At 47.5% G+C, this 23,655-nt stretch overlaps 2 protein-coding genes across 2 annotated transcripts in view; one reads left to right on the forward strand and one right to left on the reverse strand.

Moving 5' to 3' along the window:
* Positions 1-13,684, reverse strand: part of org-1 (T-box transcription factor 1) — a 116,508-nt gene extending 102,824 nt beyond the window's left edge. Inside the window, exons 1-2 of the mRNA XM_075686113.1 lie at positions 13,329-13,684; positions 1,578-1,917 (exon numbers count right to left, since the gene is read on the reverse strand). Of these exons, the coding sequence (XP_075542228.1) occupies positions 1,578-1,917; positions 13,329-13,596 (608 nt within the window). The 5' untranslated portion in view covers positions 13,597-13,684. The remainder of the gene's footprint in view (positions 1-1,577; positions 1,918-13,328) is intronic.
* Positions 13,536-23,655, forward strand: part of LOC142576151 (uncharacterized) — a 52,911-nt gene continuing 42,791 nt past the window's right edge. Inside the window, exon 1 of the mRNA XM_075686114.1 lies at positions 13,536-14,096. Coding sequence (XP_075542229.1) covers positions 13,550-14,096 — 547 coding nt within the window. The 5' untranslated portion in view covers positions 13,536-13,549. The remainder of the gene's footprint in view (positions 14,097-23,655) is intronic.

A 23,655-nucleotide genomic window follows, 5' to 3' on the forward strand; every position in this document is an offset into this window, starting at 1 on the left:
AAGGTGCACCAAGTCAGATAATGAAAACACATTCCCGATAGATCGTTTCTGCATTCACAGAATATTTTACATGGGAGGGTCAAAGTACCAAAGGCAGGTAGTGATTACTGAAAGTAAAAAAATTGGTTGTACATATTGCGAAAAGTAAAGCTAGCAAGTGAGGTATAACTAAATTTGTACTACTTGTATAAAACAATAAAGTATAAGAATATTTCCTCCTATATAGGCGACTTGACGCGTTTTGTCACAGAAACCAGCGCGCCGCCGCGCTCACATCTCTTTGCCTGTTGAAGCGGCCTTATAACGTGGAACACCGAGCGGTTCAGCTTAGAAAAATTAAATATTTTTGAGAACTATATATTTTCGCTCATTTTGGATAATAATTAGACGAGAAAATCAAAATCACCGTTTGTTCTATTTAATTTTTAATTCGGCACCAACACCTCAGCGCCGAAACATCATTGTGACTCCGTAAGCTGTCTCAAAACTTACTAAGTTCTGTCTTTGGCTCCTATAGAACAAAACGTAGTCACATTTACCGATAAAAAAAGTCTAAGCAGGCCTGAGTAGACGCCGTTAAAATTCATGATGTCAAGGCTAGTTCGCGCGGGCAATTCAAAGCGGCGACGCCATCCGTCTTTCGTATTTTCTTTTTGGCTCATCAAGCCTGTTCTCACGGTAAGAGTTGCTTTCTCTTGGTATTGTAGTAAGGTGATATACTAATACAGCTCTAACTGTTTTTCTCTTTGGTGTCCCTTTAAGTCCAAAAAGACATCGTTTATAAATTAAAAGAGAAACTGTACCCAGCCGCCGCGGTCCCAGCTCAGCAGGTAAATGACACGCGAACAAAGGTGCCAGTTTTGCTCCCAGCCGTACTACGCTGAGCCGCGGAATCGACGATGGCTAACCGTCCTTCGTTCAAACGCTGCCAACATAAATGCATCCGGCGATTCCGAATGCGACGTTGCAAATATGAAACATAACTTGCTCTCCATTGATCGTAAAACCAGTTTTTAGAGGCCGTAGCACGGTGTGCCGCAAGATGCTTTTTCCGAAGTTTCATTATTCGAAGCTTCTTGAAGATCACCTAACGCTGGGGGTTGGCCCTCATGGCCCCGCGATTCCAGGGGAGGAAGCATTTGCTCTCTACCCTGCTGCTGCTGCTGCTGCTGCTGCTGCTGCTGCTGCTGCTGCTGCTGCTGCTGCTGCTGCTGCTGCTACTACTACTACTACTACTACTGCTACTACTACTACTACTACTACTACTACTACTACTACTACTACTACTACTACTACTAATACTACTACTACTGTAGTAGTAGTAGTAGTAGTAGTAGTAGTAGTAGTAGTAGTAGTAGTAGTAGTAGTAGTAGTATTCCTACTGCTGCTATACTACTTCTGACGCCGCAGACGCTTTAACCTGCAATTTTGCTGGAAAACTCGGCGACAAGCAAGTGACCATCGATCAGTCTTCGGGCCACATACCACTGTTCTTTTTTTTTCTAAATACCGAGCACTGTCGACGTCCTCGACCGCGTCCATCGATCACGCGAACCAAAGTCCAAACGCACTCTCACCTTCCGGCCTTGGTGACGATCATCTCGGTGCCCAGGGCGTTGAACTCGTCCCACAGGGCCTTCATCTCTAGCGAGGCGCCCACTCCGACCAGCTTCGGGTGCAAGGGCTTGCGCTCGTCCTCGGCACAGCCGCCGGACTGCGACAACGCGGGCGAACACGAACCGCCGCCGCCGCTGTCGTCCGCCGACGAACAGCGGCCGCCGCCGGACGAGGCGCCTTCGAGGCACGGCGACCCTACGCGGCCATCGGAGGAACCCTTGCAGCTGTCCGGGAACTCGGTCGAGCTCCGGTACGCCTCGGCCAGGCTGGGTCGGTCCTTCGTGCTCGTCAGCAGGCAGGCTTTTCGGGGTGGCGTACGGGGAAGAGAAAAACAACGACGCCCCGTTCGAGAAACGAGCACCAAGTACACAGCGTGGAATAAGAGACGCGCCGACGCACGGGCACACGCAACGAGCCCGTGCATGCATATATTACTCCATCTCACTAACCCAGTGCGGTGTTGCGAGAGCCACGGGTCGCGTCGGCCAAGTCGTGGCTGGCGCGACCCAGGAGGGACCCAAGAGGAGGGCCTCTCCATTGTCTGCCTCTAATCGCCCTCCGCGCAACGCCGGCTGAAACGAACCGTCACGGAAGGATTAGTGGAGCGCAATGGGCGAGTCCTCCTCCCTTCACTGAACCAAAGCACCCGGTCTCGTTTGTGATTGGGCGGCCACGAGCCGTATAAGCTTTGCTTCACTAAACAGGATTTTTTTTTTTTTTTGTACAAAGTTGGCAAATTATGAAGCCTTAGGCAGTTGCGATGTTCTGCCTTCAATTTCGTTGCGCTGCGGTGACAACTGTGGCTGAGCACCGCCCAGTGCGGTTCATGGTTATTTAAACGTTACGAGCGTCCGTTTAAATTGATAAATGTCAGTTCTCCAACTTAGAACATGGCTAATCACGCAGTTCTGCGGAAGCGCGCAAGGTGGAGGAAGTGAGGTCGGCGGGATGGCAGTGTTCTCTTTGATCAGCCTCCAAAGCAAGAGAGCACCCCAGATAACAGAGCTCGGATGAGAGCCATATCGCAATTTAGCTACGACCACTTATCTTTCAAATATTTAAACTATACAGACACAATACACGCCGTCTAGGCGAGATTCTTCGGAGGTTATACAGATTGGCTTAATCGACTTGATCGCTTGACTTAAAGCTTTGACTGCAGCAATAGACATGCAACTGTTAATCCTCCTTTTTCTTTCCCGCGACTGAGGCTTTTTGGCGCACGAAAAGGGTCGAGAGACAGTGGCAAGACGCGGACACACCACTGTCTCTCGTCCCTTTTCGTGCGCTAAAAAACCTCAGTTATGGAATACCAACACGCCCTAACCTACGCTCTTTCCCGCGGTTTCTTTCCGCGTCCGAGCAAAAGCACGCATCTATTAACTATCGCGTAGCACACAATCTAATCCGATTGAGCGACCTATCCTTTAATAATACGAATACCTGTTGAACAGGTAGCAAGCTTTTCCGCGTGTGGAAGTAGCTGGCCGAGTGTGATAGGGGATTAGCTAATGTTTAGTTTAGTTTAGTTGATTTATTTTCACCACACTGGTACACATCAATATGTACATTAGTGGCAAAGGATAGTGGGGTGAAACTGCGTTTGAACAGCTTGACAAGTCCCACTGCCACATAAAACATACGTGCCATGCGGGTGATGAGATTAAGAAATTGATAAGCCCCGGATAGGTTTGGTTGGTGCTTGATAAGGGTAATTCGGCATCTCTCAGAGATGGCTTCGTCCTGCATTGAACGACGATGGTGAAAGTATAAGGAATGACCAAGCGTGATGCTCGATCCAGTCGTTAGACGAATCGAACGTAGACCAGCAGGAGGCCACTGTCGTCGCTACTACTGCAACGTCCACTATCGTTCGCTCCTTTCTCTACTAGCTCCGACAGTCCCTTGCATCCGTTCTAGCGCACCTTGACACTAGACCATTGTCCCTCGACACGATTTTCACATGCCGCCGACAGAAGACATCGCAGGTGAAGGCGATGAAGGGACTACTTCGGTTTTTGAAAGAGACGGGATTGGAAAAGCGGCTGTGACAGTGATATCACGTACCACGCCAGATTGATGGACTCTAACGGACGATGTGCGTGTGCTATGTGCTCTCTTTATTCCCCATCTTTCATCGCCCCCATCCCTCTCCCATGTGTAGGGTAGCAAACCGGTTAAGCTAAACTGGTTAACCTCCCTGCCTTTCCTTCTTCACTTTTTCCTTCCTTCTTTCCTCTACTAGATCATTTTGGTATATTTTCTTCCTTTAAATTAAAGCACACACATATTCTATATGTCGTTTGACTGTTCAACAACATTTGTTTTTCTTGGTTTCATTTCTTTAGCTCGTACGATCCTCATCGGCACGGGAGTTCGGCGTTATGTTCGGCTGCCCTATAGATTCCATATAGCTGAAGGATGAGTTGAACACGCTTTTTTATAGGATTCTGCAAGATGAAGGCGATCTGTAAAATGACATCGCAACCTAACACTGTACCATACGCTGTCGCTGCGGTTCGGCTTGTCCCAGTTCCAGCTATGACCAAAGTAAACGCACAAGTCAGCAGAATGACCCAGCTCGACATCGTATAAGGCCAGCCGAACGGGTAAGACCACGGTGTGGTACTTGTCACCGTTGGTAGCAGCCAGAAAGCGATAAACCATCTTATAATGTGCGTCAACTGCACCGAATTCCACAAGCAAGTTATGTGTGAAAGACTCATTATGCCTACAGTGAGCAGGTGCGAAACTGATAATAAGTTCAACATGATTACCAGGCGCTGAAAACTGTGCTTGCCTGATGTCTGATGGCTTTCCCTACGTACATCACACACTTTGGAAGATTTTGGTTCCCGTGGTCATTTCTGGCACCGCAAAAGTACCTCGGGCACTTACACACGAGCTGTTTGACATTTTGGGAAACTTAGCCAACCGGAAAGTTACTCTGGTTAACATCTCGGTCTTTCATCTTTTATTTTCTTTCTCCCTCTCTCTACCTGGCTGATTATTCAATTTGGATCGTGTAATTATTTTGGACAATACAAGGCAGAGGACGACGCCAGGCTTACCGCCGAGCTTCAACGTCTCAAGAAAGCAGGCGTCGCTCTCAAGACACTGAAATTCTAATTCCTCAAAACTCTAATCAAGTTGCTTAAGTGAGCAGGTCATCATCGCGGATCCCGCTAAAACAGGAGCGATCCGAAGGATCCCATCTCCTGAACATTCTGGCGAGCACAGGTCACTACTGGGTTTGGTATTTTCCATCCATCCAAGATCCTTCTAAGATTAGCTACTAAAACCTAACCTTCGAGACACGTATACCCCATCATCTCGGTGTACAGCTCGTCTTTGAATAGGCTGCAACAGCGCTTCTTTTAACTGTTTCGCTGTTTCGTAGCAATATCAAAGTTGCTTTGGCAATGACGCCCTTTCCATGTTATTACAACCCTCGGAAACATCAAGTGTCATCAGCAGACGCATCGTCCTATGGTTTAGGGACAGCGTTTCTCCAAGTCCACGATGAAAGAAAAACGCGCTAAAGATTAAGTAAATTGTTGGTTTTCACGTCCCTATATCACGCCGTAGGCCGCCACACCGTATATAGTGGAGGACTCCGGAATAATTTTGACCACACGCGGGGTTCTTTCCGAGTCCCGCGAGCGTTTCTGCGTTTCGCCCCCATCGAAATGTGGCCGTCGCGGCCGGGATGGAGCCCGTGACCTCGAGCTCGACAGCGGGAGGCCATTACCGCGTGTGCCCGGGGTGTACGCTGCAAGTTCAATCTCACCAACGGCCGGAGCTGAAATAAGGTCAATATAAGAATTAAACCACCGCTGTAGCGTGGACCTGTTATCCATAATTACACATACAGAGACAAATCATGAGCCCGTGCCACGTGCCTCGCGCCGCAACGAAGCGCGTCCACACACTCAGACTGCAGCGCTTTCGCGTGCGTCTGCTAGACTTCAGAATCGCACGCGTGCGAAGCAGCTCAGATGTGTTGTCGATAGGAGGTCAATAGATGCCTTCAGGCGTAGGGATCGCCGGAAATGGAGAAACTGATCGGCTGGCTTCAACTTGCGCTCATGACGAATGTGCCTGCCCTGGAATTTTGCGCAAGCTTGACGGCGCTCGTCTGCTGCTTCATCGTCACCTGCTCAAACAGAATCGAGACCAGCGCGTCGAAAGTGGAACGTTCCCGCCCTGTGGTCGCGGTCCAGGCTTATACCTCGTCGCGATAGAGCGCAACTACTCAAGATAAGGGTTGGCTGTGTGAACGTGTGCGAACGTTTATACAAACTAAAACCCCTCCATACACGTTTCCGCCGACCAGGTTAAGTGCCGTCAACCTGCCCTCCTCCGCCATGCTCCTCTCCCACTCACCCCCTTAGCTTCCGGCGGCAAGCGGAACTTACGTAGCTGCAGCTTCCTGTTACGAGTGGAAGTGACGCTTTGTTTTTTAGCGTTGTTTACTTTCGCGTCGCTGGAAAGGCTTTAATTGCACCAGCTGCGGTTGAAACTGTGAATGCGATTTCCATCCAAGAACCACCGCCTACTGTAACCAGCGATCTGCTCGTGTTCGCTGCTTCGCGTCAACCTGCAACGGGTTGTGGCACGAGCGACAACGTACAGTGGAATGTAGTGCCTAGGCGCTTGGAGACCACTGCCGTTTTTCGTGCATTTGGAAAACAGCGACCGCGAACTACTACTTCAGCGGAATACAACAGCTTGTGCCCTTTGCATTCTTCTCATGGTGACTGCCACAGCTCTGCTAAGCACGCGCGGGCGTCTCACCATCGTCCAACGGCAGTCAACGCGGAAATTCCCGCAGCGCAACTCCAGGAAGCGGAAACGTCGGAACCGGAAATTTTTAATCCGGAAATGCCGGAACCGCAAATACCGGAACAGGATTTGGCGTGAGGGGAAAAGGCGGCGCACAACAAAGGTTGTCGCTACTTAAGAAAGCGGTGGTGGCGCGTGGATGTAGGGGTTTTAATACAAACGAGGACGTGTGGCCAGTTCATAGTGAACGTCTTGCGGTTGCTGCGAGACACTTCGGCACCTGGTATTGGAGTCAGGGTTTTATGCACACCCCTTCAAGCGTCCCCTACTCCTCCCTCCCCCGAATAAAAAAGGATTATTCCAGACCCCTCCTTCCCCTCTTACAGGGAGGCACTAGTCCTGGAAAAAAATTACGCTGGTAATTAGTAAAACAAAAGTCCTGGAGAATATGCACGCGAAGTTTTGGGACCAGTTTCTGGAGCTTGCATTATTCCACGACGTCTTTCATTCAAAGAAGGAGAATCCTGATTTTAAAGCTACCTCCCAATTGCGCAGAACATCGGAGGACGACATGGTGACCGAATATTTAATTTACAGACGGCATCTTGGAGAAATGGCTTCAAGCATCAGCAACAAACGCTGCTAATGCTTGCGTGCGAGGTCGAGAGAAAAACCATGTTCCTGGATTTGTCATCAGAGAATGAAGATACTGTTTCTTCCCGTAGGAACTTATGCCGTTGAAAGAAACTTTTCCACCATGAACAGGATCTTAACATCAAATAGATGTCGCATGACACCGGACCATATCGACGCGCTGATGAAAATTTCTATCGAAGCTCCAAGTACCCCAATATTAGGAACGCAACGAACGAAGAAACGGAGGAATATTTGCAGGTTGTGGACCAAGCCTACATGACGTGGGCTAAGAAACCACTTCGGGTATTGTGATATGTACGAGGTGACGCGGTGAAACTGTATAATTTGTATAGTCCCATTTTTTTGTTTGGATTATTATTTCGTGAATCTGGCAGCTGCGGTTGGCCTATAGTAGTTTCCTTGGATATTGTATCTACCGCATTGTAGCGGACATGATGCGCATATATACCTTTTGTTCTTAGCTGTTATATCTTAATTGTGCTGTTTAAGGTATATGGCTGCTTCGTGTCTATTGTGCTTAGTCCTCTTTTTCTCGTGCTATATGATGTGGTACTTAGTTTTGAAAGCGTCCGCACTTTGTTCTATCAAGACTGGTAGGTTAAGAACTTAATTGCTTGGCTTTGTTCTGCACAGAAAAAGAAAGGGTAAACTTTGTGCAATCAAATGAAAACTCTAAACGCTGTCCCTTATGTTCTTGCACTTTTCAAGCGTTGTGAGAGAATGTCATGGGTGCTTAAATATAGTATCGAGTTTATAGTCCCGCAAAACGAGGCGCACATTTTTGCCTTCTATACAGCATTCGTTCGTGCCCACCTGTTTCCGCCTTCGTTGTAGTATTCTTTGGGCAACAACATCAGCTCGACATGCACCAACAAGGACGAACTCCCTTGTAAAATGTTGTTTAATATGCTTCCTTAAAATGTTAATTAATTTACTTCTGCTAATTAACAGCTTTTACGCGTCCACATTTCTTTTTTAAGAAGAAGCGTCCAGCCTGAATTAAATAAAGCAACGTGGTAAAAAGAGCGCTAGCCCCTTGAACCTCTTCCCCCCAAAGGGCTAGCCTTTTGCTCAAAAAAGATATAACCAATAACTTCGTATTCCCCCCGCCCCTCGCGTTCAGGTAACACAGCCCCAAAATCGAAATTCTCGATAAACCCCTGATTGGAGTGTCCCGCTGTCAGTGCGCAGCGTATGTAACTAGTGAGGGGCTATCATCTCCTTGGCCTGAGGTGTACGACACTAGACGAATCCGAGAGTCGGTGACTGGCCCTACTGTGTGTGATCTGTACTGTGTGTTCTACTTCATTCTGTTAGATTTGTTCCGTTGCTCTTTCTTTCCTCTTTCCTTCCCTCCTTCCTATCTTCCATTTCTGTGTTGCTGTCACCTCCCTTCTGAAGGCAGCTGTTGTGCCCCTTCCGGTGGCAGTTGCCAGCCTGCTCCTCGCTTTTCCTTTCCGGTCAAATGAATATATGTTTTCAAAAAAAAATAGAGATGGGTGAATATCAGTTTTTTAATCAAAAAATTAAAAATTTAATTATGGGGTTTCACGTGCCGAAACCACGAACTGATTATGAGACACGCCGTAGTGGGGACTCCGGAAATTTAGAGCACGTGGGGTTCTTTTATCGTGCCCCTATATATAAGTACACGGGTACCTTCGCATTTCGCCTCTATCGAAATACGGTCGCAGTGGCCGGGATCCGATCCCGCGACCTCGTGCTTAGGAGCCCAACACCACAGCCACGAAGCAACCACGGCGGATAGCTTTTTAGAATACGAATTGAATGCCAATAGTAAGCTTCGAATATCGAATAGTCAAAAGCAGACGCATATATTTGCAGTAGGAATGTTTACATGGGCGTATTTAGGTACCACGCCAATACTGACTATAGTGGGAAAACGCCAGCTATCAGGGACAAAAGATCACTTTTAAACACAATATCACTGATTATCATTAAATAAAACTGCACAAATTCACTCAACCTTTTAGAGCCTGGTTGCAATGAAGCTTTTCAATAAAGAATGAATGTTGTATGACTAGCTTTACAAAAGCGCCAAATACATGGTTGCTGAAAACATATAAGTTGTTATAATAAAAGAAAAGGAAAGTTGTTGAAAGACTTGTGGGTCTTAGACACATGTAGAATGACCCGTTGCGAGATAAAACACAGGTTGTAGCGTAAAAGATAAAGCTGCCGCACGGCTAGACTGCCAAAAACATTAAATTACCCACTGCAAGCCAAAATCAGAGGTTGGCACGTAGGCCTCCGCCGTAAAATCGAAAACAAAGGGTGTATTGCCCATTTTGTTTTTTCCATTGCCCCGAAAACTTTGGCAATTGTCTCGCCTCTGATACTCTGCAATTGTTTGTTCAGCAGACGGATGAACGCCGACCAAACTTTAAAAGTCGGTTGTTGTGAAATATTTGGTTAGTTCCGAATATTCGAAAATACCGAATACTTCCGTTTTTTGTGCGAATTGGTTGCGTAATTAAAGTATTCAATTCGTACTCGGAACTTGGAGCATTCGCGCACCTCTAGTTGTCACGATCTTCGCTGCGTGAAAGTGAAGGCTTGAAATCAGTGGTGCATGAGTGTGAAGTCCTTAGTGTTGAACGGCTGCCGGCTTCACGTATACATTGTGTGGTGGCGTTGGGTGGAAATACAGGCTGGAAGAGTCCTGCAGTCCACTCCGTTTCTTCCCGCCCGTATTTCCGCTCAACGACACCGCATGATGCACCAACTGGCCCAGCAGTCTACGCTTATTGATCACGTATGTGTAGCGTAGTTCAATAAAGGGGAAACCGCAACTCTGGTCATGCACTGTTTAGTAACTATAGGAAGACGGAACCGGAGTTTGTCGTGCCGGAAGTACGTATATATGCAGCGATGGCTGGGGAGTCGTCTCGTACAATGACTCGGGTTCGGGGAGCCCATGTACAATAGCCCTTCCGCCAAGCGTGCGCCTACAGACATGCTTCGGCCACTACATACCGGACATCAATGCATTGCGAATTACGTATATTTGGCGCGAGCCCGAGAGTTCACCTGGTGGCCCGGCATGAGCAGTGAGCCCTCCGATGCCCGACCTGGCGTGAGACAGTGTACGCTTCCAAGTGAACCTGAATTTCAGCCTTCCCAAGCTTTCGTGGCAAGTCATGGCCGGTCAGGGATCTGTTCTATGTATATCACGAAGGGTATCGCTACATTATCGCGGTGGGCCATCACGCGAAGTTCTTGGGCTGCTGAAACTACAATGGTGAAAGATGTCCGTAACTTCGGTAACCATCTCGGTTGGCTTGTTACAGCATTCCGGGCGTGCTTCGGTCAGACGACGGACCTTAGCTCAATTCGATAGAAGTCAATTTTTTTTTTACAGGATAGGAATCAAAGCAGGTTATTTCAATTCCCCATATACCCAAATTAATGAAAGGCTGAGAGCCATTCAAACAACAAAAAAACATATTCCGGAAGTTAAGCAACATTGCGAAAGCTCTCTTAGATCCCAAATTAGTGACCATGGGTATAAACGATACTCTCCAGCCGAGCTTGTGATGGGTCGCAGATTGAATACGAGTGTTCTTGTGTTTATACAATCCCAGGACTGCTGGTAATCCAATCATAGGTAGCGGTCAAAGCACTAGCGAAATAATCGGGAGAAAGGTAGAAGCCGGAAACTGGAATGCTCGGCACAGGACAAGAACCAGTAGTCCTTGGTTCCTTACATATGGTACCATCATGTGCATCATGCAGGGTGCACAGAAGCAAAAAGAAAAAAAAACGAAAGAAGGTCTTATGGGACAGCTGCTGCACTGTGATTGTACTCTATCGAGCACACAAATATGGGAATGTGGGTCGTGCTAGAAAACACATTCAAGAGGCCCCTGCTTACTATCTGCCCACGTCAATGCAGGATAACACAGGATGGGCTGGGAGCACAACTCGTAGTGGCCGAACCGCGAGTACGCCGCAAGGCCTGAACCTGTGAAGGTGGCGACTCTTCGCTATGTATATATGCCAATAGGTAGTCTATACGGGACTGTATGTGGTCCATGGATGTCTATATGGGGGCAGTCATACAAACGCAGGATCTTTAGGAACTGAAATACTATATACATGAATGCATGCACATAACATGTGGAACAACCGGCGGAGCCCGTGGCCGACTAAGATAGCATGTTCTTTGACGATTCGCTCGTTTACTTAATAGGTGAGGCTTTAATCGGCTGATGATTAGCCGTTAATGATCTTCTGGGACCAGAAATTACGCTTGTTTCCGGAATAAAATACATTCTAATATGGGCCGGTTTGGGGCCAACACGCTAGTTCGTGGGGAGAGTTTTGCATTTATCTTAAATCCTTCAGATAGGCCCAGATGCGTTCGTAACGCAACGCTTGTACTAAATTTGTGAACCTTCTGAGTGGAATGGCGTTGAGCTCAGTACACGGAAATTATTTCATCGGTCAAGAAAGCACGCTGTGACAGGAGATGAGTGATCAAATGTGTCAGGCCAAGTTTACAGAATATTTGAGAAATTTTCGCTTTATTTGCAGGTAAAGTTCTGAGCTGTCGCGTGATTAGCTTAAAATGTATTTGGCATTCTGCTCTTAGTTGTTTTAAGCTTATTCAGTTTTTGTCAACTGCCCGATAAAAGGGCTGTGAGGACAGGAAAAAAAATTGCATTTGTGTTTATTTCTGCTTCACCCTTCTTGGCAGTTTGTATGGATTGCCAATGTAAAAAAAAAAAGAATAATATAACCTAGCCTGCGCCATAACCTTTCTTGACTGTGGTGTCTTACCTACCAGCCGTGTCCCCCATTGTCCCCTTTTTTTTCTCATAACATGTTTACTTTTTTCATGCACTTTTTCTTCGCAATGAGCAATGTCCCCTTCTATGAAGCTCAAGCTATCAAGCTTAACAAATTTAACTGCAGCGATATTTGTAAACATTACCATCGCTATATAATCTAGAAATTAAACTACATTTACCCCGTCACTCCGGGAGGTCACGGGTGATAGAGGAAGACATGTTTGCCTGAAGAAACAATGATAAGAAGAAAACGGCTGTCGACCTGTGCTTAAGATTCTCAAACGTGAGACTTAATGACTTCCATGCCGCAATTACCGGGAAAAAGAAACATTCATTCCGAGAAAAAAGAAAAGAGGGCAATACAGTACTGACTTAGTGGTTTTCTACAATTAAATGTGTGAAGCGTCCGGTAGAGCAAATCCTTAGTATAGTACATGTAAAAGTGTTCGCAACGAAAATTCTCATATGAAGTCCAGTTTGGAATCGTTTCTTTGCTGCTAATATTTCACGCACATTTAAGAGTAGCGCGCTACGTTGCTCGCAGCTTCGACTCACATAAAAGACCGAAGCAGAAGCTATCTTTGTAATATGCCAAACCAGCATTACACCTTCAGTCAATCAGTTTTGGCAACATGCAACTTATTCAATGAGAGCATATAAAATGCATTCATTCGTCGCGCCATTGTTCACACGTGATTACGTTATGCATAATGCCAACTCTACGGGCTTAGCTGGAAAATGTCTGATATCGACAGCTTTTTCACCAGTACCTGTACTAATATTCTCGTAATCCCATCGTTTGCAGCGGCACCGAGCCATGTGCTCGTTACGAGCGCATCAAAGATGTTCGAGGAAACACGCGTCAGTTAATGATTATGATGAGCAAAACACCGCTTCACGACGAGCACCGCCGAGCTATCCGAAACTGCAGCCCAAGATTCACGTGCTGACCGATGGTGCTTGCCGTATGGAAGCGACACCTGGAGAGAGACGCGGCGGCGTGGAGCTCCTGACTATATGCGACCAGCTCGGAGCCTCGAAAGTGCGCTTAAATCCAGAGTAAGGAACATGTTTGCATTGCGCCGCCGATCGAGATGTGGTCAGTGCAATGAAAAAAACAAGACTCACGACCAGAACGTAACAGCCACAGAACTGAACGAGGACATTAACTCTGAGCGAGTTTAAAGCGAATACACGCTCCCAAACCTGAGCGCGGCGTGAGGAACGACCGAATATCCGGTAGACGTCGCGACGCTCATCCGAGGAACGACGAGCGACGACAGTTCTTCGCCGCGTCGCCGCAATCTCGTCGTTGCATACGAGAGCACACATTTAGCAAGCGAAAAAGAGTCATCATCTCCCCCTCCACGCCGCAGCATCCGAGGTTGGCAAGAGGGGGGGGGGGGGGGGGGCGACGGCATCCCGACTCTGCCGAGAGGCGAACTCGGCGCTCACCTTCCATGTCTTTCACCGGCGTGCTGGCGACGTAGCTGGGAGTGCTGGCCCAGTCGGTCGCCGCCAGGCAGCAGTCCCCGGCGGCAGCCGCCTGGTACGCAGTTCTTCCGGCCGGCGGCGCGTCTCCGTCGACCGCCGAGGAGCTCGGCTGCTGCTGCTGGTGGTGGTGGTGCTGCAGGTAAGCCTGCACGACGGGCGGCTCATTCGCCATCAGGGCGGCGATGCTGAACGTGTTGTGCGATGACCGTCCCGTGTCGACAAGTTCCATTGTCTGGCGCCTGCTTGCCGAGGTGTCGACAGGGGCCCCTCCAGGCCGCGCCCCCCGCCCACCCTCGCTGGCACGCCCTCCGGCGGTTCGAAAACCGACCCGCGGTGCTCTCACTGGCAACTGGGTGGTGTTCGCGCCGCGGGTGGCACCCCGAGATCGGTCCGCCTCCCGACTGGCCCGTGGTGCCCACCCTTCCTTCCGCTATTTGTGGCGTGGGAGACCGAGAGAATGTAGCAAAAAGAGGCACCCTCGGCGGCGGCGGCGACGACGATGCTCGGGCTGCTGCCGCTTCTCTCGCTGCAATGCAAGCCTCTTCTTCAACGTTGTAGCGCATCCCGCGGTCGGCGCGGAGTTTCGATGCTGTGCCCACCACGTGCGAGCCGGCGCTGAAGGAGGGGCTTCGGCGGCGCGTCGCTGCTTTGGAGACATGCCAGGTCCCACGCGAACACCCTCCGCCACTCGCTTCTTCGAGGCTCGGGCTGGATGTGGGGTGCGGGAGAGTGAGTTCCTCTTTGCTTTGCTTCGTTTTGCTTTGTCACGGCCGGTTCTGCTCGGTTTGAGGAGTTGAAGGAGGCATGGAGTGTTGTCGGTGATCGTACCGTGGCGCAGGCAAATGGACAGCAGCTGGAGAATTCGAGCAAGCTGGCGTTGAGCGTACGCCGACGCCCGCTGTTGTTTAGAGATGCTGAGGCTACTTGAAGAAGTACGACTTGCTAATCGTCGGCGAAAGCAGCCCTCTTGCGCAATAGCCTGATTGAATACCATATTGCATCCGTGAGGAAGAAAACCAGATACTATGAAACGAGTGAAATGTTCACGTTTCTTCGTATTCTTATTTATTTATTCGTATTCTTCTTTTTTCTTTTAATGTTGTAAGACCGCGCAGTTTGCGTAGAAGTGTGTCTTGATGGTTGACGTTCATGCAGCTGTAAGTGTTGACGTGTTTACATATTTGTATATTACATAATAAAATTCGAAATGCCTAATACATCTGCGGTAGCTGGTCAAAAAAACGTCTTGCTTCTTGTTGACACCTCCACTAAAGCTGTTTTCGTCAACGTTTTTCGCAACTTAAAGAGAATAATTAGAAGTTCCGTCTTCGTCATTTCCAGTCCCGCGTACCAGGCCTGCCAACCCTAAAATGTGAAGAAGCACTACAGTCTAAGATAAAGCGTACCAATATATAGAGGAGAATACCAAGCCCATTCTTATGCTAGCTAAAATTTATAAAACAAGCCAAAGGCTCTATTCTTTAGGGCATGTAGAGTCCCCTGCCCTCGCCCCGTAGCACGAAAATGCAGTAGAACGTGTGGCCCCTTCTATTGGCATCAATCACGCTGTGGTTTGGACGCGTACGTAAAACAAAGAATTTTCTATCAGTCGCCTCTTTGCTTATATTTGACCTCCTCGGCCAAAAATATTAATGTAGTTCTGGCACATTAATCGAATGATCTGGACTTACTGTTTTCTTTTTCTTTAGTATATGTTAAAAGCCATTCCGTGTGCAAGCTCACCTGTTACTGGGCCGTGTGGTGAGATATCTGAATCCCTGCCGGCACTACGGTAGCATAATATTAGAAACAAAAACGGATAAGGGTAGCCATCTCGTTTTATTCTCGCAACTTGCCCGGATGTTCTCGTTTGAGCACCCGGATAACGGCTCTGGCTTTTGGCTCAAGGTCACTCGAAGGTCGCCGACAACGAGAGCTAAAAGCATTTCATGCTTACTACACACAAGTGACATTTATCCACTCGTTACAAAGCTTACATGATTGACTTATGATGCAGCTATGAGGGGTATACGGTGTAATCTTGCGGTCGTGCTCGCTCCCTATTCGTACATACTGGGCCCGAAATGGTCAAAAGTGGTGGGCGCGGATTTGGAATTCCTGCATCTTTCTTTTTTTTAATTTCTTTTTTATTCGCGGACCTGCCGCCAGGCTTATGTATCAAAAGTTACCACATCAACTAATTGCGTGCGCAGCCCTGTTTGGCGCAGTTACTGCAGCAGTGAATTAGCACACTTGTACGTTATCGAATAGTTAGGGTCATCCGCCACATTCGGATTTGGTTTGGCCTCCCTGGGCATATTGTGCTTAATATGTCCTTAGTATCAAGGCACAGCCACAGAAAGTGGCAAATTTCGGCCGTATAGACACAGGTGAAGGGCACTTAAGACACGTTGCGGGGTTGTCACTCGCAGATGTCCAGGCGCTTGAGACAGTAGGTGTCAGGGCTGCGCGAACCCTGCTGCCCTAGTGTTTTCACGCCATTTCTGGACCCTACGTACGTGTCGAACGGGGAGGCGCCACGGTCGAGCAACTGTGAAATTTCTGCAAGAAATTGCACACTTGCAAGCCTTACATAACTCCTCATGAGCACAGGTTTGAGTTTGATGGAACATGCCGACTGTGGCAAGACTGATCTCTCTCAAACGCGACAACTCCCGCTCCGATCGACAAACATACTGCCTGGCTACACCTCTCTCTGATCGCCGAGCGAGAGGCTCAGTTTAGTTCAGATTGCGTCATACGTTGCGCGACAATGAAGTCATCTGCGCAAACGAAACATGCATGATGGATAATAATAATAATATTTGGGGTTTTACGTGCCAAAAACAATTTCTGATTATGAGGCACGCCGTAGTGGAGGACTCCGGAAATTTTGACCACCTGGGGTTCTTTAACGTGCACCTAAATCTAAGCACACGGGTGTTTTCGCATTTTGCCCCCACTGATATGGGGCCGTCGTGGCCGGGATTCGATCCCGCGACCTCGTGCTCAGCAGCCCAACACCATAGCCACTGAGCAACCACGGCGGGTCATGCATGATGGAGTAATTGCTACTTTCCTCTACACAACGATACTTAAAGTCAGGTGCGTGGGTAGTTTTGGTTGCAAAAATATAAGCGATATTAGTGTTACATGTTTTCGTTACGTTTCGTCAAACGTTGTTTGACTTTTCACGTCAAAACATCTTTTGATTCGGACTTTTTCTGTTCGCGTTTCAGTTTGTGTTGCGAGGGCGAGAGAGTGAATAAATTAAAACCAGCAGACTGCAGTGATTTTTCTGACGCTGAACTTCTTTACAGCGACAGCAGCAGGCCCTCGCAGTAGAAATCGTCCTTGAGAATAACTGCGCTACAGGGTGGCCCAACATAAACCAAACCGAGCGCAAGTGAAGAGCACTTGAACTGTAAGGCGATATTATACGAGTTGATAAAAGCCCCACTTACGTGGGTTCCTACGTATCTACCGGTTCCTAGAGCTACTGCTGTAAATGTTGACGTACCGCCGTGGTTGACCGCAAATAATATCGCCTTACAGTTCGGGTGTCCTTCGCTTGCTTTTGGGTTCGAAGTATCTTGGGCCACCCTTGGGCCAAGTGCTCCTCGCCCACTGCAATGTTCAATGTCATTATGCTGAGTGATGATGATTGAGTTTTAATGGCGCGAGGTCCAGTGCTGGACAAAGAGCGCCAAACACATGATGTATGTAGTTAACTATGGTTCATGAAATCTAGAATGTACCATGGCTGTAAAGGGGTCTAAAACGAGTCACTGTGTAAGTGCGTAAAACATGCAGGTGTTAAAAATATGAAAATGAGAAGTGAGGTATGTTTCAACCATAAAATGTAAGCTGCGAAGTGATCATAAGATTAAGATGTAAAATTATGAAGGAAGCATTGATGCTTTACCCTCGTCTTTCAGCGCATGAACCGGGAAGCACGTGCTCTAAATACTACTTCCGCACCAGCAGCCTCCTTTAAGAGGCTGTGCTACGGATCACTTGGGTGTATAACATGCAGTACACCTGCATCCTTTAAAAGATCTAAGGTTGATTTTACATCAGAGAGTGGGTCGTTATATAGGAACATTGCTGGATATAATGGAATTTGTTGATGGCGTGGTAAAAGGGAGTGCTTTTTCTTTCTGGGAGCTTCTAATTCATGGCATTCCTGCAACACGTGAAGGACAGTCAGCGTCTCGCCACATTTACCACAGATAGGTGGCCCATCACCAGTCAGCAAGTACGAGTGTGTACCATATATGTGGCTGATTCTCAGTAGACAGAACATGACCTCGTATATTTTTTGTATGGGTGGCCAATTCCCCAACTGTGGCTTAGTAACGTGCACCTTATTGGATGTTTCAGTGCCCCATAAGCGTTGCCAATAGCTCCTAACTTTTTTTCCACAAGAAAGGTTTAAAGTCTATGGCAGGGACAGCTAAAGAGAAGTTGGTGGCTTTTGTAGCCATTGATGTGGCCGTTTCGTCTGAAGCATATTGCCCTTGATACCTCTATGGCCGGGTACTCAGAACATTGTGATATGCTGGTTAGGGATACACATTGTACAGAGATGTGAGTAAAGATCATTAAGCACGGGATTTCCCTGTTTAGCGAACGACATTATGGATCTTACGACACTTGAGTGAGTGGATACAACTGCTGCATGTATCTTTGGTTTCCTTATGTGCTTGACAGCCGACAATACTGCATACGCCTCAGCCGAGAAGATACTCATTTCCGGATGTAAAATGTCTGATTCGGCGCAGGATGGACAAACCGCTACACCGGCATGAGACTTAGACGCGTCAGTGTAAAATACTTGGCACGAATATTTTGACTGAGCTTCGATGAAATGCATTTGAATATGTGCCTCTGAAGCATATTTTGCAACGTCTACAAGTGATGTGTCACATTCAATGTCCTCCCGGTGCCACTACGACAACGGCGGCGCTGGAGCAATCAGGCGATGCCCAAAGAGTTGGACATCCATTTCTTCGCTGAGGCTGCTCACACGCAAAGAAAAAGGCTGCCTCACTGCAGGTCGATTACAAAGAAGTGTGACACTGGTGATATAGTTTACGCTAGAATAAGAGGAATGCTCAAAGTTGACATTCACTTTGAAAAAAGTACGCGAAGCTCTAATGTGACCACTGCAGATGGAGTGACCACGCCTTAGCTTTTATTTAGAGGCTTGCCACAGGACTTGTCCTGTGGCTAGTCGGATGCCTAGATGGTTGACGGGATCCAGTATCGTCAGAGCGCTTGCGGCGTAGCAAACTGGCGCACTATAGCGCCATAATCCAATCGCGTACGCATAAGAGTGTTGTGGAGGTCCATGAGGCACTCACTATCACTATATACCACCTAGAGTGCGACAGTCTTTCAATAATGTTCATTGTTTTTAGGCATTTGCTTTTGAGATACTTTACATATGGATGAAAGTGTTGAGTCCAGCACGATGGCTAGAAATTTGTGTTCTGTGGTCACCGGCATACGATGCTTCTGCAGATATACATTGGGTTCTGCAAGTAAGCCTCTCTTTCGTGTGAAAATAACGCAGGAAATTTTAAGAGGATTTAGCTTAAAGCCATAATCCTTCTGCCCATTTACATACTTTGTTCAAACCAAGCTGAACAAGTCGCACACAGGTGGCGAGGTTACACGACTTGAATTCTAACTGTATATCCTCTACGTACACGAAATAAAGCATATTCTGCGGTAAACATGACCGCAAGGAATTCATTTTTACGACAAAAAGGGTACAGCTTAATACCCCACCTTTCGGTACCCCAGTTTCTTGAACAAATGGTCCGGAGAGAGCATTGCCAACTCTAACACGAGGTGTATGGTGCGATAAGTAACTTTCAGTTACATTCAGCATATTGCCTCGAATACGCATTTTTGAGAAGTCTCGTAAAATGCCATATTGCCAAATTGTGTCGTATGCCTTTTCTATGTCTAAGAACACGGAAAGAAAGAACGGCTTACGGATAAGGGCGTCGCGAATGTTTGCATCAATCCGCGCGAGATGGTCGGTAGTCGACCGACCCTCCTTGAAACCACACTGATAAGAGTCAAGAATTTTGTTCAGTTCAACAGAATGTAAAAAGACGACGATTTATCATTTTTTCAAAGAGTTTTCATAAGCAGCTTTGAGTGCTACTGGGCGGTAACTTGATACGTGGGATGGGTCTTTACCTTGTTTCAAGACCGGGACCACAATAGCTGCTTTCCATGTGGATCGAAGGTATCCGGCAGCCAAAATAGAGTTGAAAAGTACCAGCAGTATCGTCTGTGTGTCGGTGTGCAGGTTTTTAATCATGTCATACATGATTCTGTCAGTTCCCAGTGCAGAGCTCCCACATACGCTCAAGGCAGCTCTCAGCTCGGCAATATTAAAAGAACGGTTGTGCGGTTCATTCGGTCGGCATTTACGGTCAAGCCATTTGAATTCTGCTTCTTGCTTGTATTTAAGAAATGGGTTTGAGTAGCGTATTGAGCTTGATAGAGGCTTGAAGTGTCTGCCCAGGGAGTCGGCCTCGTCTTCCAATGGATTCGGTAACCAAGGGCAACAGGTGGACTTGCCGCCCCTTTAGCCATGCAGTCGTCTTGAAAGGATGGCGGCGTAGTCGCATTTGCAGTCAGCGCCTACTAATAGCCCAGTTTGATACCCTTAAGACGTGGCTATCGACGTGAAACCATGTGGAAGAGACAAGGCCCATCTTGCGCAGCTAGCACTTCGTCCTCATTTGAACGATGCCCGCTGCCGTCATAGGTCGGGCAAGTGTGCCATGGGGAGAAGAGAACTTGCGAATTGGGAAAATCGTTCACTGTGATCGGGGCTTAAGTGGAGCAAATGCATACGTTTACGCCCATGGGAGTATGCTCCCACGGGTGCGACAGCCTTTCACGACGCGCGGGATGTGATTTCGGGCGCAGGAACCACTCAGTGTATAGTGCAGGTTTAAACGAGTCTTTCTCGGAACTACGGCCCCGTACTCAAACATATACGACATGCCGGCCCCTTCGTAGGCGCTTTAAAAGAATGTCAAGCTTAGCAAGCCTGAGCCGAGAAGGATTTTTATACGCTTATTCTAATCGTGCAGTTCTGTCATACTTGGTAAGCGGGAGAAATATATCGCGATTTCTTCATGCATCGCAAGCGTGGATGTGGGCCAGTTTTACACGCGCGTACACGCGTGTCTGTCTTCACTCCTAATTGTTCAGGCATGATAAAGGGAGATCTTGAGACACGCGAGGAATGCGTCTCGCTGGAAACACCACTTTCTGACGGCGTAAACTTTCTTGCTGGGTATACCACTATTCTTTCTGCCGAACTCAGATAGCTCGATATTCGTACAATATTTCGCGGATTTAGAGCACATGCTTGAATTTTCAAAGTACAAGGTCCACATATATGACGACTTCGCTTAAAGTCCACTGAGCTGCCGACATCGCTCAAAGCGACTGCTTAGGGGAACGCGAAAAATCACAATATGCAATCGGGCTCTTCAATTTGAACGAATTTTACCAGCTAAACAGAATTCGAAATTGTGCGGGCACCATTTTAGAATTCACAAGAACAATTGTCCCGATATTCCGTGCCAACGAGGTGTCATGCCAACGAGCTTAATTGTTCCAGTCGACCACTTTCATCCACCATTCTCTATTTCGTTTTTGTTACCATTTGAAGAGACACTAAAGGAAAAAATTATGTCAAGCTAAAGTGATAGTTTAGTATTCGAGAACGTCTTAGGCGTCATTACTATCGCGAAGAGAACTTAAGTAATCGAGCAATTGAGAACGCGATTATAGACTCTCTCGAAACATTCAAGTACTAGCCCTCGAAGACACTCCTATTCAATCACTAATAATAAAAAGACTATTATATCGCTTTGTAAGACGAATGAAAATGCTACTTGTCCAGTTCTATTTGGTTTAAAAAAAGGGAGTCATCGACCTTGTCCCTACAACGCGAAAGGTTTCGTTTTCGCTCGACACCGCGGCTCCGCCCGTGCTGTCGCGTTTCAGTGGTTTCGCTATTGCGTAGTGTTGCGCTGGTTTTTCTGGCTCGCTAAAATCACACACATTGCAAGTAGCAAAGAATGCCACCTCCATGTGATGTCACGGGACTCCCGAACGGTCCACGCCACTTGACCAAGAGCAGCTGCAGCGGCGAATCCAACGCTCTGTCTTGACGCGGTTTCTCCATGGCCGCGCGTTTGCGTTTTCCGCAGAAAACCGTAGCGCCGTCTGTCGGGCGCCGTTTTACTCATTAACGGGAGTAAATGGCGGTGATGGCGTATGCAACGTCAGCACTTCCCGTTCGGGGGCGGGCGATTTGAATTGCGCTAAAGGTTTGCGGAGCTTTCAGACGCACTTTTCTCGTAAACTAAGCCTTTTCTTGGTACGAAACAAGTTCTGCGACGTTTCTGGAATCCCATTTTAACAGTCTATGTCGACTAAGTATTTGCCTTTAGTGTCCCGTTATACTGTGCCAAGATATTTCAGTACGAAAAATACATACACGCGCATGACGAACGTTTAGGGCTCCACACTTAGTTGAGCGAGTATGATTGGTATGACGGGCGTTGATTCTTGTTCCAAAAAATGGTGAGCTTCATTTTGAAAGGCACTATGAAAAAAATTACACCGAGAGCCCCTCATTTCAAGGAAGGTAAAATATTTCTTTTGGGTTTCGTCGAACTTAAAGCACTAATTAGGAAAACAGATATGATATCACAAATTATGTAAGAAGTTAGGCTGAAATTATTGGTACTCTATATATATTCTATACTGCTTGCACATGGCGAAGCGTTCTTGTCGTGATCGTATAGAGGCTGCCCTCAAACAGCAGCCCAGTCACTTCTGGTGCTATGTGTGATAAAACATGCTCTAAAACAGCTGAGCTTACTTCTTTTGCATGAAAAGTACAGCAACCACGTGTACATCTTTACCGATGGATCGACTACGCCGTCCAGTTCTGGTGGTGCGGTGATTATACCAACGCAAGGAATAACACTGCGGTTTAAGGCATCGCATGTCACGACCTCAATGGCAGCAGAACTAACGGCTCTGCATCGTGCACTGGAATTCATTGATTCTGAAAGACCTAGAAAATGGGCTGTGCTCTGTGATTCGAAACCGGCATTACAGTGCACACAGTCAGTTCTCCGACGCAGATCTCATGAACAATTGACATACGAAATTGTGAAACCTCACCATCACGTCCAACAAAAAGGTCACCAGGTTGCTTTTCAATGGGTACCTGGCCATTGTGGAATCAGTGGCAATGATTCCGCCGATAACGCTGCTCGCACAGCACATCAAGAAAAGCACAGCGTTCCAATTCCGCTTTCGAGGACAGACGCCGCAAGGCAGCTTCGACATCTGGCATGCAGTCTCTCACTGACAGAGTGGAACTCGCCAAACTTACGACTTACGCGACTGCATCAATTAAAGCCCCACACTGCAACGACGACCTCCACTCGTACTTCCTCGACGTGGAGCTACGCTTCTCTGTCGCCTTTGGTTAGGAGTTGCCTTCACAGAGGCATACTCTACATTAATTGGAGTGACCGACAGTGCAGCATGCGAGGTCTGCGGCACCGAAGAAAATATCGACCACCTGCTGTGCCACTGTCCACGATATGCCCCCGAAAGACAAGAAGTGAGCAACGCTCTCCAAAAACTGGACCTTCGGCCGCTTTCTGTGCAGGTGCTGCTGGAACACGGCCCCCATCGCTCGTCGGCCCAAAAGCGGTGAAGGCGCTTTTGTACTTCTTGAGGACGACGGGCTTGTGCGAACGTCTGTGACTATTAATGCAATTTCTATTATATCACACGCGTCAGCGAACTCACCGCTAATTTCCTTCTTTCCTTCCCTCCTCTCTCTCCCTGTCATCTGTTTTCCCCTTTCCTATTCCCCCGGTGTAAGGTAGCCAACCGGACGTTATTCTGGTTAACCTCCCTGCCTTCTGCTTTTCTCTTCCTCCTCCTCCTGTGATAAAACAGCTATGACAGCATGCTCATAGATGCTGTCAAGGTTGGTGACAAAGTTATTTGTCAACCGCAAGAAGTCTGTCAGGCGTTCGCACACCATTTCTGCTCAAGTTTTTTTGCAAGCGATAAATGCTCATGCGGTTATCAAACCTGAAGAATGTGTCCAGTGTTTAGCGTACGAAATATTTATGGAAGAAGAGGGGCTTAATTCTATTCGCAAGCTTTAGTTTACACCAGCCGCAGATCTTGATGGTATTCATAATTTTGT

Source organism: Dermacentor variabilis, chromosome 3 (assembly GCF_050947875.1).
Source record: "Dermacentor variabilis isolate Ectoservices chromosome 3, ASM5094787v1, whole genome shotgun sequence".
NCBI lineage: Eukaryota > Metazoa > Arthropoda > Arachnida > Ixodida > Ixodidae > Dermacentor > Dermacentor variabilis.